The sequence below is a fragment of the Xiphias gladius genome, chromosome 2 (assembly GCF_016859285.1).
Source record: "Xiphias gladius isolate SHS-SW01 ecotype Sanya breed wild chromosome 2, ASM1685928v1, whole genome shotgun sequence".
Lineage (NCBI taxonomy): Eukaryota > Metazoa > Chordata > Actinopteri > Istiophoriformes > Xiphiidae > Xiphias > Xiphias gladius.
In genome coordinates, this window is record NC_053401.1 from 7,201,592 (window position 1) to 7,219,974 (window position 18,383).

At 39.5% G+C, this 18,383-nt stretch overlaps 1 protein-coding gene across 6 annotated transcripts in view; it reads left to right on the plus strand.

The window, feature by feature from the left end:
- anks1b (ankyrin repeat and sterile alpha motif domain containing 1B) overlaps positions 1-18,383 on the plus strand; it is a 230,817-nt gene that overhangs the window by 174,100 nt on the left and 38,334 nt on the right. For all 6 annotated transcript variants that reach the window (XM_040141493.1, XM_040141449.1, XM_040141456.1 and 3 more), the window contains exons 18-19: positions 9,793-9,891; positions 11,863-12,015. In XM_040141493.1, coding sequence (XP_039997427.1) covers positions 9,793-9,891; positions 11,863-12,015 — 252 coding nt within the window. The remainder of the gene's footprint in view (positions 1-9,792; positions 9,892-11,862; positions 12,016-18,383) is intronic.

An 18,383-nucleotide genomic window follows, 5' to 3' on the forward strand; every position in this document is an offset into this window, starting at 1 on the left:
TTCCCACACGTGTTCGGCGTGTATTTGTTTTTGTTCATAAGCATCCTTAAGCATTTCACATGAATTAGTTAATTGGCTGTGGGGCCGATAGAGAGATGTGTTTTGTAGCCTGCCTGTGTGTGAAAGGACACTCTTGCTCCTCTCCGTGTTTACTCATCTACAGTTACATAAGTATTTAGACACTGAAACACATTTTTGTCATTTTTTTCTCCATACACCACCACAATGTATTTTAAATGAGGCCATCAAGATGTGATTGAAGTGTAGACTTTCAGCTTTATTTCAAGGGGTTTGACAAAAATATCACATGAATTGTTTAGGAATTACAGCCATTTTTATACATAGTCCCTCATTTTCAGAGGCTCAAAAGTATTTGGACACTTGACTGAAAATCAGTTTCATTTCCAGGTGTGGCCTGTTTCTCCCTTATTTCATGACACTGTAAGCAGATAAAAACTCAGGACTTGATTCAAACTGTTGAATTTGCATTTGGTAGCTGTTCATGGGAACTCTCAAAATGCGGTTCAAAGAGGTGTTGATGCAAATGAAGGAGGCCATCATTATTGCAGAAACTTAAGGAGTGGCCAAATCAACAATTTGGTACAATCCTAATAAGAAGGAATGCACTGGTGAGCTCAGCAAGATCAAAAGGCCTGGAGGACCACAGAAGACAACTAAAGCGGATGATCGCAGAATTCTTTCCTTGATGAAGAGAAACCCTTCACAACATCTAGCCAGGTCAAGAGCACTCTCGAGGAGGTAGATCTAAAGTCTACAATCAAGAGACGCCTTCATGAATGTAAATACCGAGGGTTTACCACAAGGTGCCAACTACTGGTAACACACAAGAACAGAAAGGCCAGATTAGACTTTGCCAGAAAACATCTTAAAAGAAAAAAAACCTGCCCAGGTCTTGAACAAGATTCTTGGCAGAGATGAAACCAAGATGAACTTGTACCAGAATGATGGGAAGAGAAGATTATGGAGAAGGAATAGAACGGCTCATGATCCAAAGCATACCACATCATCTGTCAAACATGGTGGAGGCAGTCTTATGGCATGGGCCCCGTATCGCTGCCAATGGAACTGGGTCACTGGTGTTTATTGATGATGTGACTGCTGATTAGAAGAAGTAGAAGAATTCTGAAGTGTACAGGGCGATAGTATTTGCTCAGATTCAGCCAAATACCGCAAAACTGCATTTGGTGATGTCCGTGGGGTTCCAGACCTCAGGCAGTCATTGACTTCATAGGATTTTCATCCAAGTATTAAGATAATCCTCATATTTTATAATTATGTTGGTTCGTCCGATTACTTTTGAGCCTCTGAAGTTAGAGTGACTATGTATAAAAATGGCTAAACAGTTCATGCAATATTTTTGTTAAACCCCATGAATTAAAGCTGAAAGTCTACACTTCAATCACATCTTGATGGCTTCGTTCCAAATCCATTGTGATGGTGTATAGAGGCAAAATTACGAAAATTGTCACTGTCCAAATACTTATATACCCAACTGTTCATTTAAAAATCTCAGATCTCTGCAATGGCTAATTATAAGTAATATTACTTATCATTTTTCCACATTAACCAGTCCTAGACTGCTACTAACACACCAACATGCGCCCGTCGTCATACTCTTTATTTCTCCCTGCCTCCCTCCTCCTTTGTTTCTTGTCCTGTCTTTCTTCCCCATTCCTTCCTTTTCTTTACCTTACGTCAGTGGAATTCAGTGATGCTTCATTGGCAGGATGTTTTATTGGCAAAAATGTTGTCAGAGCACACGTAAATAAAACATACAATGAGTACTTTTTAAAAAGTTGCGCTGTAAACAGTACATGACAGCTAGTTACTGATTAGATAAATTACAGGAAAAATAAGAAAAAACCAGTGTATTACAGTTTTACTGTGTATTTATTCCTCCCTGTGTATTATAATTCTTGCAGCGTAAATATTATTTATACATTTTTGTACAGATTTCACATGTTTTATTTTCCAGGATATCATATACAGTTCACAGGTAGTAAAGGAAATAATATTAGTATATTATTTGCCTATAAGCTGTTTAAGGCAAGATTTTTACATAACAGCATTTTTTCAGCCTAAATGATGAAGGATAAGGTCGCAATAAAGAAGTTGGCTCATCCACCGAACCATCTTGACCAATTTTTTTTTTTTTGGCCACTCAAGGGCAGCACGACAAGCTCTAAACACAACATTTACATATTATCACCAGATTGTAAAGTTGTTATGCTGAACATGTTAGCAAACGCCCTCTTTACACATCCAGCAGTTATGGAGCAAAATTATCGTTCATTTGGAGTTTTTTTTCCAGTATTCACTCTCATTTTAACTCTGGTTTGTATTTTTAAGTTAAATTAACTTTTTTGCTGTTAACAGAGATCACTTCTCCCAAATGTTGGCTGTCTCAATTTGAATAAATACAAACATCTCTGGAAATTTTCAAAAATAACTTTTTTGTTGTTTGCTGTGTTTTTACATTGGGTCACACCCATCTCTCTACAGAGGTAAACGGGTGAACGAGTAGGGCTACAGTAGGAGTCACTGCAGCAGCTGTGAGTGTGTGCAGGCAACCATTGGCGTCACACACAACCTGTTCACATAAGCAGTGTTTTATTTTTGCTAAAGATGTCTCTGCACAGTAATGTCCCCGGGGGAACCTTCCATTCATTTACATTCCTTCTTCTTACTCTTGCACACACTTACACAAATATATACCATCATATCAGCATGCCAACATATTTAACTCTCATTTGGACTTAGTTTATTGTCGCTGTTTTTGGAAGTACTTCTGAGAGACTTGGGGATTCTCTGCTCTCCTGGCCTCGCCCCTCTTGTCTAAAAATGTTTCTGAATAGCTCAGTCGCCTCCACTGAAATGCCTTTAGATACAATTAATATTGAAAAGAGCTGAGATAAAACAGCCTTGCAAACGTCATGCTTGACTTCAAAGTTCTTTTTGAGAGTGGGCCTTTCACTGGTTCTCTCTCTGCCTAAAGTTTTCCTGGTGTCCCACTTGCTGAGTGGAGTTTTACGCTCTTTTTGTTTTTCCTGAGCACACAGAAGACAGTTAATGTTTTCCAACCTTGGGAAAACTCAGTGGCTACCACAAATTGATATTCATGTAGCTGAGGCACAGGCTGCAGGGATTACGTTGGTATTCGTGGCGCTGCTTTTATTATTGGCTGTGGGTCCTTCAAGGAGAGGTGTGGGTCAAACTCATTTCAGCATCACTCCAGATGGAAAATCAAGTTAAATGGCGGATTCGAACTCGAACAAGTCATTGCATTAGAAAATAAAAGCTGCTTTTTTTTTTTTCATTTGAAGACCAAGTTCATCTGTAGAACTGATTAGTTTGCAAATGAATTTGACATTGAGTCTGATCTGTATCAGTGTATGACAGCGAAAAAGGCACGATGTAGTGGGACGGAAAGTGTGCAGATATGCAGACATGCACACATATGTGTAAACACGGACAACTCCCATCCACCATTACCATTTAGCACTAATTGGGGTCATTAGAGTGGGTGTGTCTTGTCATCTTAACCAGCCAGTAGAGGACATGTACTGCTTATACTGATGGACAAATGACAAAGGGGTGGAGTGGTTGTTATGGAGACAGCATTTAATATGAAGGACACTGGATGGAGACTAATCACACCCATTTTAAATGACTTTGCATACACGTATTTGTGAGTGAGAAAAAAGGAAAAGCAGAAGACAGCGAAGCTGAACAAAGAAAAGCAGATTGATATAGAGAGTTTGTATTGTATGTGTCCATTGTATAAACCTAAAGACCAAACGAAATGACACAGACTAACAGCAGAAGCCACAACACAGGACAAAAAGAGCCACGGACTTTGAGCCACAACCCAAATTATTTTTTCTAGCTAATGTCTGTATAGATGCAAACAAAGCCACGTGCCTTATCTTTCACTTTGGCTTGCTGAAGAAGCTAAAAACAAACATCTACCAAGGAAAAGTGCTTGCTAAAATCTGTTCGCTGTAAACACAACGACATATTGTCAGTGGTGAACTTGAAAGCAAGAAGTTTCCTATTTACACATTAAGCAGACAAAGAGCAACATTAGCAATAATTTGGAGTTGAATTGATGGCAAATCTGGCAAACGTAGGGCCAGTATTCACTCTTCTCTTAGCTCAGGTTTTCTCTCCACTAACTCCTGAGGGAAATATCGAGTGCTTTTAGCGACTAAGTGCTCCACTGCATTCACCAGCTAGTCATTAAAATGGTTTGTCTGTTGTGTGGTGCTGGGCAGGTAGTGTACAGTGGGTTTATCAAAGCTTTTTTTTTTTTTTTTTTTCTGAAAACAGTTGTGTGGTGAGTCTGGAAAAAGTGCTGATGAACAGTGAGATAAAACCAAACTGGTCAGGGTGCAGGCTGTAAAACCAAAACAAAGAGCTGAAAGATGCTAAAATGCTGCATAGAGCTGAGGGGAACTCCAGAGTTGGTTGATACTGTAATTCTCAGTTTGGTCATCACTATGAGCAACCCCTTTCACATCAAACACTCCATCATTTTGTCATTTATTCCACAATTAATATATTATGTTATACTGTGTATTCATTGATGACAGGAATAGCTAATTGTGAAGGAAGGCCCCTGATCACAAGCAATGTCCCAAGTTCATACATGCTTAGAACCACTTAACTGTGGCATCTTTATGGAACTAGTCTGTAGCAAAGAGCCCATTCACCTTGGCTGGTCCTCTGACTGCAGTCACATTGTCCCTGTTAACACTTATTATTGCCATCAGACACACACACACACACACACACACACACACACAGAACATGGCACATGAGCATGGGCCCTCCGATATGTGACCAGAATATGGGAATGAAAGGAGATGAGGGAAGGAGGCTGATAGTGGAAATTGACAAGATTCAGCATGATTTGTTGTGGCTCACTTGAAAGATAAATATTAGAGGGTATAGGGTAAACAGAATGTTAAGACAGGAAGTGAAACAGGACAAAATAGGTTTGGAGAGAGAGAGAACAAATATTAATGATCTCTATCTTGCTCTATCAGGGGCACAACCGGGAACAATTAGTCATGCCTTTGAATTCCCCCACAAACTACTCTGCGCTGAATCTGAGAGTCATTACTCTGCTGTGAAGTTTTAGCATGGTAATTCCAACGTCCGCTCTGCTCTGCGCTCTATTAATCAGCCCGGGAGCCGATCTATTACCCGCTCTCTTCTCACAGAGGTACCGGCGTACAGGTTGGTGAGGAGAATGTGGAAAGAATACGTTTAGTCACAGGATGAGCCCGTTCAGCTGCAGGGACAGAGCCAGTGGATCCCTAGAAACAAGTTTTTACTAATAGTTCTGCAGCAACATCACTCAGTTCTAAGGGGCTTTTTTTCCCCCCCAATGTGTGTTGACATTTTAAACTTAGATTCATCAAAGTAAAGTGTAGGGAACCTGCTGGGGTCGAAAAATGGTAGAAAACTAATACGGAAATTAACCAAGTGCATGGATTAATAAACTGAGAGCATGGATTAATAGATCACGTTTTTGGTTTAGCAATCCGTACACATTGATTAAAGAACGAGGTGAAAACATAACTTTGGAAGTGCAGCGTAAAGATGTTCATTGAAATGGAAAGACGTCCAATATGAACCTGTAACCTTCAAAATCAAATGGGTGGATGCATTAGTTTGAAGGTACTACTATTAGTTTTTTAATGTTTCTATCCACTAAATGAAACCACAAAAGTCAGTGTCAGCAAAATAGTGAGATGAGCCTGCCATATACCACGTGTCCAGCATGCTGCACATAAGAGACGGCCATTCAGACACTTAGAGCAGTGAGAAAGACACTGTGCAAGTTCTGTTTGATCGTCAGTGCTAAATTTATGCGATGTTAAAGCGCAGGCCAGACGAAGAATTTTACATATAACTTTGCTTTATCAGTCAAAGAGGAATTGTACAATGCTAACAAACTGTGGTGTCTTTGTTGTTAGTCCGTTCAGTCATCATACGTGATACCAAACAATTTTTTTCACAGTTTTTCTGACACAAGTTATCGGTCGGTGGTTTTCTGTGATTCCACTGAGCTGGTACGACAATTAAAGACTTACCTGCTTTTATCCTGCGTGCCAGATGCGTATTTCAGAAGTCTTGATTGAATATTTCCCCTAAACTGTGTACAGTTTAGCAATCTGCTCACGCAATTTATTAATCTGCTATCAATGGTTTATTGATCCAAGCACATGAACTGCTAAACTGAGTGCGTGGTTTTGCAACCCATGTTCCGGGATTTCCATACCAGTATTCTTTCTACTGTATGGCCCCCGTGGTTCTGTAAAACTTGACTGATATTCCTTGCTGGAGCCTTTCCAGCTCCGCTTGTGATTTACATTTAAATAAGCAGGGTTCCACACATTCACACCTCGGAAATGCAAACAAACAGCCAGAGTCTTCTGGAGTAGCCCAGATGCTTTGCTCAAGGGCACCTCAACAGCAAAAGCAGCGTGCTACTTATTGACCTTCCCCACTTTCATTTTCTCAGAGGATTCAAGACTGTAAACCCCTGGTTACAAACATTTATCTTTGTAATCCTAATTCGTGCAATGCGCCCATACTCTCTGAATAACCTGACATTTCCCTCCAGCTGTCTTCCATGTTTGCTATTTCAGCTGCTTGTCAGGTCGTGACCAGTTTGCCGACTGGCGCTGTTCAGAGCCTTCTACGTAAACTTTAACGGCCTAGTAATTAAATGTGCAGTGATCTACAGTAGGACCAAGATACGTTTCAAGATTCGTTTCACTTTAGCATGCACAGGCCTCCAAAGCTCTAGTCAGTGTACTACAATTTTTGGAGGGTATATACTAAACCTTAAGCATACAGCACAGACCATTTCTATATTCCTGTTAATGAAAAAGTACATGCAGATACAGTTGACAGTGCAGAACACCGATTCAAACAATAAGAATTCCTGCGTAGATATCTGCATTTAAGAAGTACTCTAATAGATAGAAGACATCCGGTTGAATATTCAGTCTTTTAGTTACCGTTGTGAGTGAAATAATTATAGTTATTTTACAACACTTAATCTTATACATGATCAAGCAAATGCAACACAACTATTATAGTCGGTAAGTGACTTAGATGATTGTAGTAAATCTGCTTTCCTTTTTGTCATCTCTTGGATATTTATCCCTATTATTAGTTTGACAGGAATGAGATGCAGAGGGGCTGACAAGGGTCCTGAGACTGCGTCCAGGCCGGTCACAAAGCCCCTTTCCTCCTACAGTATTTCTGTACCGTCATTTTGGTGATTACCTTGCTTTACTTTTCACTTGTGTCACAATCCATATTTCTTATGGTATTTCCGACTGAGTTGGCCTTTTGTCTATGCCAAGGCGTTCCTCCTTTCTTCTAATTATCTGGCTTAATGAAGAATTCCTTTTTGTCTCTCGGGGGGTGACTGATAGGTCTCTTAAGTTTCTAAGTGGATTAATTTAAGGTGAAACTCTGTACGATGCCCATACAAGCTTCTGTGTGCTTGTGTGTGTTTCTTAAATAACACTTAGTCATGGCCTTTATGATCCGCTTACTAACCGACTGCTGTTTTTATTGCCTTAACGTTTGATAAATTGAACCAGACTTGCTATGCCAAGGCCCGTTTGGCACAGCAGTTACTTTAGCAGTATTCTAAGTTTCACAGGTAACAATATCCCGGTAGTGCTACTGTAGTGATAATGTTGGTATGCTACGTTATGAACAGGGCATTATCAGTTCATACAAAGAAGACTTTTACTTCACTTAGGAATTTAAATGTATTTTTTCACTGGGCCAGGCAGCAACATGTTTTTATCAATTTCTGTACGTTATAAAATGTTACCACACTCTGTTAAAAAAAAAAAAAAATGCGAGATGGATTACACAACACACGCAAGTTTCCCAAAGTTTCTCTTACTACTTTAATTGGAGAACGGTTTGTTTGTGTCGGTCTGTGTAACTGCTCCACCTAGGAAGCAGTCAGGGGCACTGAATTTTGAAGGCACCTATTACTTAGTGAGGCCTTTTTAAACGACACCAAGGTTGCTTCGGTTCTATTGTTCCAGGTTCCGGTTCATTCCTTTCGTTCTTTTTTTTCCTTTTGCGCACACACTGTGTGATATACAGTAATACTGTGATGAGGTGAGTTCCTCCGTGCGTTGGTTCCAATAAAATTAATGTAGGAGCGGGCTTAACTATCATAGTTACAAAGGTCCATCTCAGTTGTCACACGCCCATTGATGCACATACTTCTTTGTAAAGTTAATTAAATTGGTTTGGTCGTTCAGTCCCCCCCCCCTCGCACATATACTTTTTGATTTACGGTAATACTGTCAAGAGCCAAGTCTTCTCATATTTTTCACTCAAGCCTCACTTCTAGCTGGAGTGGATAGCTGAGTGGTTGGGGTGTATACCACATAGGTGCAAATTCCCTGTGCAGTCAGTTCCCGCCCCGACTCCTGGTTGGCTGGACCATTTGCTGCATGTCCATCTCCTTCCCAGCATTTCTTGTCTGTCTTCACTGTCCCTATCAAATCCAACTGTAAAAACATTGAATTTACTCAACTAAGTAACATTAAATTTACTCTATAAAATCAAATTGAGGTATGTTAATAAAATTAAATTATATTCAATGAATTAAATTAAACAGATTTAAATTAAAGCAAATTAAATCAAATCAAGTTAAATAAAGTTATATTTACTCTAATTACATTAATTAATTAAATTAAATTGAGTTAAATTAGTTGAATTATAAATACTCAACTAAATTAAATTGATTTAAATAAATAGATTACATTTGCTCAATCATGTAAATATACTCAAATTAAAATTATTAATTTAAATTTCCTCGATTAAATTACTTTAAATAAACTCAATTAAATTAAATTGATTTAAATTAATCAATTTACGTTTACTTGATTAGATTACATTAAAGTTTAACTAAACTCACTAATAATGGGTCTGTCATTTTCTCTTGGCTGAAAAATAATAATAATAATAATAAGAAGAAGAAGAATAATAACTACAACTACTCCCTTCATGTCAAAGTTTCTTTTATGTCAAATTCATCTACATAATGTCAAAACATAATTCTACACCTACACGTCTACACCTGAAAACGTAAGTAACATCCTGGACAATAATGTAAAATATGTTTAGGATTTTCAGGAAAAACTGACTTCATAAATAGGATGATTTAAAACATATCTATGGATATTAAAAAATATATAAACAAAATAACTATGAAACATACATTTGAGGAACAAATTACAATTGACAGATGTAAATTAATGCTGAATATAAATGTCCAGTTTTCAAAAATTGATTCATTTTATTTTATTTATCATTATTGGGTAATGCAGTGTGGATTTTTCAAATCAATCTGTGAGTAGAATAGATTTTCATTACGTACTTAAATGAATGGAAATCAGCATCCACCTGGAACAGTAGGAAAAACATCTAGAACTGTACAGCATGCTTTCAAAAACGGTCAGTAAAAATGCGAAGCTGCAGACACAGTCTTATAGTCATTTTAGACTGATGTGTGGTTGGTGTATTTTCCATGCACCAAACATATAAGATGCTGATATCACAAACTGTTTTATTTTTTTAATGGACACGTGAGTGTGACTTTTGAATTGTTATTTCGCCGGAGAATCGCCACTAAAGTCATGTCATGTGGAGCGGAGCATTGTTAGCCCTAGTTGCAGACACACTAACCTTGGCTGTTGTTTTATTGCTCTGCAGGGCAGCAATGTGGTGGAGGACCAGGACCTGCTGGAGATTGGGATCCTCAACTCAGCTCACAGACAACGTCTCCTGCAGGCCATACGGCTGCTGCCCAGGGTCAGTGCTAGCAGCTAGTCAAACACTCCAACAAGAACAATGTAGACAGCTTGTAGAAGATATGAAGTACATCTGAGCTTTCTAATCGGGGTTTATCGTGGTTTCAGTGTCATGTAATTCACATAAATTCATTGTCAGTTTCAGGAGAGAAATATGTAAGTATTCAAGTTGAAATTTGCATTTCGAGAAACAAAGCTCGTCTCCACTTTTAGCTCTCAGAGAGTCGTTTTTATTTAGCACAAAATTCAGCAAACTCCTGCTGCATCTGTATTTCTGTGTTAATATAACTCTCGCTGGGTGGTTGGGTTCCTCCCTGCATCTTATGCTGACTACTTGAACGAGGCACCAAAGACCAGGGGGATTCAGGAAATGTGAATTCAGCCTCCAAAGCACATGAAATTAAATGACACAAGAAACTACAAAATTCGCACCAAATAATAATCACACAAACACATATGGTACATATCATATAACTGTAGGTTATATTTTGATCTCTCATACGTTGCAGATAAGGCAGAAAATCGTCTGCTCCTGCTTAGTTTTCAGTAAAAATAACTTTAAAAGTGTGCGATTATTCAATGTTGGAATAATATAAAGAACAAAGTCATAGGAAAGTTTGTGCATGCTGCTGTAGGTTAGGCAGGTCAGATGCCTTTGTGTGTGCATACTTCTATCTCTGTGAGGACCAGTTTGAGTTACGGGGTGAGGACAATTTGGCCGTTCCTCACACCTTCAAAGTGCTATTTGAGGGTTAAGACTTGGTTAGAGGGCTAAGGTTAGAATCAGGTTTGGGTTAGGGTTAAGGTTTACGGCATTCAGTTGTGATGGTTAGGGTAAGGGGCGAGGGAATGCACTATGTCGATGAATGTCCTCACAAAGATAGAAGTACAAGTCTGTGTGTGTGTGTGCGCGTGTGAGACCGGATGGAGCGAGAGCAGAAAAAAATTGGTCTGCATACAGACAGAAAAAGGGAGACTCTGAGCTCAGAGATAAGCAGGTTTCGTACAGACACCCAGAAGACTTTGATCTCCCGTCAGCACTTTCCTCCTCTCATCCCCACTAAACTTTTCAAAACAGTGTAAAAAATTAAACCTTTAACTTTTGTCTGCCCTCACACACACACACACACACACACACACACACACAAAAACACACACATGCACAGACCTATGTAGGCAAACGCGCTCAACCTAAGGTGAAGGATGCGGGATGCTTGTTTGAAGCAGCATAAACTCTCTGAAGCTGACTGTCAAAATAAGAGTGAATGAATTATGGAATGCATTTGCTTCACACACAAAAGTATCTCACTCTAAGCAATAACCAACTGCTGCCGGCATCCTACTCTGCCTTTGTCAAAAGGTGGACTTTCGTTTACTTATTTGCGCTGTGAAAATATTAAGCCAGGGTTTAGTCATAAAGTTGTTTGAAAAATCCACTCTGTTGGTTCTCATTTACGCCTCTTTCCTCCTGTACCCTGCTAAACCGGGGAAGGTCTTTGACATAGAATAAATCTTTAATTCATTTCAAGATCCCCATGTAGAAATGAGGCTGTTGCAGGAGAATCAAGAAAGAAAATTAGAAAAAAAAGTGCAGTGCAGGAGTCAAGTGTATGAATAGACTTTAAACAGCTGTCATGTTATATAAGAAATAGGTATTTAGGCTGTGTTGTCGTTAGCTTGGTACAGATCGTACCTTTAGATAGCAGCTGGTCTATGCTACAAGGCTCTAGTTCAAAGTTATTGCACCAGAAATGGGCAGAAAAATAGCGAAACACACCCAGTGTTTGCTCACAGTATCACTGTATTTCTGAGAACAAATATCATGAAACCCCACAAGAATGAAATTGGACAGGTAGAAATATGCTTAGCGGTCCAGGATATCTTGAACTGCAGAAAAGTAATAAAAAGATAAAAATACAGAACTTGAAAGACCACTTTTTCCCCTAACCTCTCCGTCCTTTCTGTACTGAAGGTTCGGCCTATTGGTTATGACGGCAACAACCCCACGTCAGTGGCAGAGTGGCTGGAGTCGCTGGAGCTCGGAGACTACACCAAGTCCTTCCTCATCAACGGCTACACCTCCATGGACCTCGTCAAGAAGATCTGGGAGATCGAGCTCATCAATGTGAGTCCCACACCTGTTTTTTCCCCTCCTTCACACCTGCAACCTTACTCCCCAAGATCTTATACACTGAGTGACATGCTCCTTCCTAACAATGAACATAAGCTCCGTAGTTTACTTTTGAGTCGATCCCACATACACTGTCCTGCTGCCAGAAATACTTACTAGACCACAATATGTGTATTAATCCATGGCTGAAAATAGTCCCCAACATATGCAATATTCACTCCAGTAATATGTGCTAAAGAATACAATGCCCAGCTGTTTGAGGAAATTCCTGGACCTTTTGAAAAAACAAAAAAGAAACTATATTTGTGAGCAGTTTTTTAAGATTTACCCTTTCACATTTCTAGGGACAAATGGGCAGGTTAGGGAAGTAGGAAAGTATTGAAACACTTATTAATGCAATGTCGGTTTTGTTGTTTTCATGGAATTTTGTTGACAATAAGAAAAATCTAGAATAAAGCCAGCTTTATCCTGCAAGATAACTGCAAACAGAACAGATTTCCCTCCTCTGAAACCATTTCTTTTTTTTCAAGTGATGCTTCTCCAACCCAGAGACAGATATTTCCTCCTCCTTTAGGCAGAGGAAACAAATTTTTGGCCTAAATGATGGGGTTATAGCACAAGATTTTCCCTTGCAATAAAGGACAGAGGTGTCACAGCGGCGGCTTTGTGGAGCTTGTCGGTTTGTGCGCTCATCTTTCACCTTTGCGACTGACTGAATTTGTATCTCCTACTGAGTATATTGCACTTCTGACCCGTACATCACTGTACGCACGAGCTTTGTCCTTTGGCTTTTTATCCGAAACAAGGCTGAAGCCGGTGTGAAAGTTCCCTCTGTGGGAAAGATGCCGAGGCCATAACTGTGCAGAAGGCCCATCGGGCATTTGTTCTCATTACTGTGCAATGCGTGATAAGAATACAAACATGACAGCCCTTCATCTTGCTTTACCGGTTTGGGGTTTTGAAATTTGCAGTAATAAAGAGCAAGTAGAGTTTGCAGCTGCTTTCCCTTGTTTGATTCTCCCCTTCTGTAAATATCAGTAATAGTGGATGATAACGAGGTTTGACTTTTGAGCTCCTGTGTTGTCACAAGTAGTTCAGGTTCATGATTCCATTTTTACCAACATGAAATCTTCACTAAAAGATGGGATGTACTGCAGCCTGATCTCATCGGAGAGATGCGCTCCTTTGATGCTCGGAGTGTAATGAAGTCATGCCTGAATCCAGAGGGCGCCTGCCTGGATGATTTTAATGAGTAAGAGAGAGAGAGAGAGAAGAGACGGGGTGTTTTTCCTTCCCAGTGAAGGATAAAGTCATAAAGTGATGAGTGATCAGCTGGAGGAGGTGGAGAGGGAGTTATATAAGCATGTGGGATGCAAGATGTTTCACAGAACTGGGGATACCACCCACAGACTGTGCTTGTGTGTGTGTTTGTGTGTGTATGGGTGTGTGTTTCTGGATGCATATGTGAGATAGAGAAAGTGTTAATTACGTGCCTTCGCATTCATGTATGTGCTTAAATGTTTGACTTCTCAAGCACTAGCCAAGCTTTACATCTCTTTTACGTTTTTAAATGATCTGATTAGACAAGTACTCAACGTGGACCTGCTCGTAAATAACACATTGTATAATGTATAAGCTTATGCTAATTAATTCACCTTCTATGTGGTAAAGAAACAGCTGTAGTGCAGATTGAAGCCACAAGAGGCTGCACAAGTACATTATATGTACATTAGGTACGTCCACATAATTTTTGTCTACTTTTGGTCTGGGGCTGTTTTTTCGTGGTTTGTGTTGGGGCACCTTAGTCCCAGTTAAGGCGAGTGTCGATGCTACAACATTCTCGGTGGATTTTTAAACAGTGTGACAGTATCAACATGGCATTGCCCCTTGTGCACAGAGCCAGGTCCGTGCAGAAGTAGTTCTGCCAGTTTGGTTTATTTTCCAGCTCCCATATCCTGCTATAATTTACTAAAGGAAACCGGTATATAACTGTAAGGTCGAAGCAGGTTTCCTGAAGACTTTGTAATGGAGGGGACTAACTTAAGGGGAAAACAGAGACAATGTTCAATAGGTAAACTTTCCAATTAGTTGATTCCAGTAGGCCTTCTTCATGGAAGACAGTTTGCTATGCCCCTTTAGAAAAAAAAGCACAGGTGGAAATAATAAAAATGGAAGATGGCTGAATTCCATTTAGCTGCTTCATTTTCAGGGTCCGGGTTTTGTGCATTCTGGTCGACGCGCTGTCACGGCTCACTGGGACACTTCAATAGAACAGACCCATCGTGTTATTAGTAACACCTGTGCTTTTCCTACAAGTCCGAATTGGCCGCTGTTGGTTGCTCGTGAAACCTGGAGTCTTACTGCCAGTGCTGAGCAGGCTTGCGTCTACAGGCAAGCATACAGTTCGTCATAAACGCAAAATGAAGTTTTCAATGATAGATGATTAATGAAAGAATATTTACAGAATTGGGTTTAAATAGAGAATTGATTTCCAGAGGAAATGTCACCGGAAAAAATGACTGATTATCAGAACGAGAGCCAACTTTATTGGCCAAGTGTGTTCACACATTCAAGGAATTTATGTAGTGAGAGTATATGAACAGTATATATAGTCAATTAAGAAAAGTAAAATGATTTATTACTGTAAAGTCATCGTAATTAACTATCCTTAAATAACAGTCGTTCCTACTTTCTCTAGAATTATCACCAAGTTACATTGTTTTTTCCAGGAGAATTTTTAGGGAATTGTTATGAAATTACATACCCTGCAAAATAAAGTGCTAGTGTTGACTGGCCTGCACCGAGGCCTGACTTCAAGCTCCTCAGACGCCTTTTGGACAAACTCGAAGGCAGAGTATGAACCAGGCTTTATCATATGCAAGTAGTGTTCAGATGTCCACAGATTTTTGTTTTTTGTGTGTATGCACCCGTGTCTGGTGTACAGGCTGTTCTGTAAACACTGCGTAGCAGTGCAGAAGTACAGTGTCACTGAAGTAGTCTCTGAGGTGAATGAGAGGTCACTACTGTGCCTGAGAGGGGTGTGTGTGTGTGTGTGTGTGTGTGTGTGTGTGTGTGTGTGTGTGTGGAGAGAGAGATACTGTAGTGGGAGAATAAAAGCTGTAGAAGAAAGGATGGGATGGAGAGAGATGGAGAGGAAGAAGAGAATGAGCCTTTAGAAACAGACTTTGGCCACTGCTTTCATGTATTGACCAGATAATCGCTATGGGCAACAGATGCTGTGGTGTCTATGGAGACAAGGGACGAGTGTCGAGCATTGTTGGAGTATTTTAAAATAGAAGGATACAAGTGTGTGCGGGTGTGTGTGTGTGTGTGTGTGTGTGTGTGTGTGTGTGTGTGTGAAGCCTTTTGATGGGGCACATATGTGCAGTCCTGCTGCTGTGGGATTGGAAGAGAATTCTCAAAACACCTCTTAATCCTGCCTGTCCACACAAACACACAATATACTGCAGACAGGCGAGCAGGTGCACCTCTCTCTGCAGTATATTGTGTGTGTGTGTGTGTGTGTGTGTGTGTGTGTGTGTGTGTGTGTGGCAGTAGCTCTCACGGTTTATGTCATCAGAGTAGTTTGACTCAACTGAGCCACACCTGCTCCAAGTTAACAGTTACATTTAGTCCTCAGGAAGAATATTAACGGACAAGTCCAGTTTTTTACAACTTGGGTCTTATTTTTGAGGTTTTGGTGATCACTTTGAGTGGTTTGGATAACACACTCATCTTCCCAGACGTCATACCAGAAGAAGCCAATTTTCAATAATAAATAAGAGTCCTAAATTAAAGAACTCTTTTTTCTTCTTTTGTTAAAACTATCTACAGAGAAAAGACTTTAATCTGTTTTCTAACAATAATTTTGTTATTTTTTTAATCTAATACCATATCTAACATTAACAGTGTGAGCACATTTGATATTATTAATAGTAGGTAGAGGTCGTCAATAAACCTTTTAGGGTTTTTCCCTCTCACTGCACATTAATTTCCATTTTTCTTTTGTATGTCATTTGTATGTCTTTTTTTTTTTTACATACAAATATACAAACATTTGTTTGATTTTTAACCCATGCAATTGTAAAAAGTCATTCATTGTGTACTCACTGATGCAGCTGGTGAGGTGTAAGAACAAAGTATCATGAGGCATGAAACAGATTTTAAATAGGCTGAACGTATTTAAAAGAGAAAGAGAGTGTTAAGATTATCACCCAACCTGTTGATTTGAAACATCCATCACAGTTTACACACCGACTAGCTGTTTCAACTTTGACCTGCTGTGCGCAGTTTTCCGGTGACACGAGGAACCTACCACCAATTTTCTTAACACTTTACTCGGAGGTAAAACTGAAAGTGAGGGTTTACGGTGGAGAGTTTGGCAGTAATTTTATTTGTTTTTTGTTGGTGTCTCCAAAACAGTTGGGCTAACCTGTTGGCTTGTTTAAAACCTTTTCTGACTGTCTGACCACCTGTGGGTTTTTTTTTTTGTTTTTTTTTTGCCCCTTCTGACTCCTTTTTTGCGATGTTGCAGTGTTTTCAGGTCTCAGCAAGGAACTTGTTGTATATTGTTATTATTACGATTGGAATAATGGCCAAAACTATGAAATAAGACCCGGTTTGTAATAATCCTTTAACGTGTTTCAGAGCAAAAGGACCTAAGCCAACATCAGTCTGACATCACAGAGGACAACGTGTGTATATACAGTTAATTAGTCATTGTATATATATGTAATTACTCATAGTACAGTTTTGACATGTCAGTTAAAAAAAAAAGAAAAAAAGAAAAGCCTTGTAGAGTAAAGTGGGAGTTTAAAGTCTTAAGACCTGAAATGAAAACTAATTAAATCAGACTTTATTTAAATTGTTAAATTAATATTAATAATTTATAAGAATTATTAAAATATGGTCAAGTGTGGACACACTGCTTATAATTGGAGTTTATTTTTTTATTTTTTACTGTTAAGATTTAACAAATCAGTCCACTGAATGTACTGAGCTAATGTAAGTAATTTATCAAGTAAAAATATGAGCCATTTATTTGTTACAGCATCCTAAATGATTATTTTCTTGGATTCCTTCATGTCAGACGATTGTTAATGGCATATTGTGTGTGAGAGGGCGGCAGTTGTTGAACGTCTTTGTCTTTGGGGAGCCACGATTTAGGCTCCTCCGTGCCCTTGATTTTTTTCCCCCTCACCCAAACTAATTTAGAGGGCTATGTCAGGTACTTGCTAATGTAATGATGGGGAGACATTGCGACTCTATCGGCCTGCTTTTAATATCACAAGTCTCCTGGTAAAATCCTTCAGCTGTCTCAAGAATAATTCTTGTAATAGTCTTCGATGTGTACAGATCTTCGGGCCTGAACCCAGGCTTTGAAAAAGGCTTGTTTGGGAACCTTTAAGCTGGATCTAGACTGACACGCTGACATTGAAAAGCTTCATTGTGCAACATGAACACTAAACACCACCAACAACACTGTTGGGCTGATGGTCAATCTGATCAGTTATTGACTGCAAGAAAAGTCTTGATTGTTCTGTTAAAACCAGGCGGAGTTTCAAAATATTGTGGAGCCCGGATTTACATATTCATTTCCCTGCAGTGCAGTAAGCTACAGACACATCCTGTAAAAATCCACATGGTGGTGCTGCTGCCTCTTAGTTCAATCAGACCAGCTTGTCCTGAGGCAGGGATAGTGGGGAAGTACAAAACAACTGCGTCAAGGTTGCAAATTGCTCTCATTTCAAGTGAGTCCTCAGAGAGCCCCGAGTGAAGCAATTAGAAATGGATTTCGTTTTGGAAAGTCACGTTCTCCACAGTGGAGTGCAGATACATTTTAGTCCTCAAGGAACAATTCCCTTAATGTTTTCTAGATGAGTGGACCCCGATATCGGAGGAGGCCGTGTGTTTGTGTGTGAGTGTATATGCTGTGTGTCCTTCGTTACCTGTGCTGAAAATGCAGAGAGATTGAAGCTCAGTGAGGATAGAAAGCTGAGTTTTTCTGATCATGCATGCACATTATTCTCTGGATGTGAGAGTGTACATCCCAGGTACCTTCATCCATGACTATGATCTATGAAAGGACTCTGAGCCCTTTGTAGTAGATTGATCCAACACCATGTACGAATTATATGTTTCCATAGCAATATACATCATAATAAATTTAAAGTTGGTTTTTTGGGTTAATACATTCTCAATTGCAGTAAATATTTGACAGATAAAGGTAGTTTATCACATTATCATCACATAAAGCCGTCCTGCTCACTACAATGACCTAATAACACTGGTTCTTCCTAACCCCTTTCAGCTTGTGACCCTTTAAACCAATAGCTCGCACTCCCCCATTAGAGTTTCCGTAC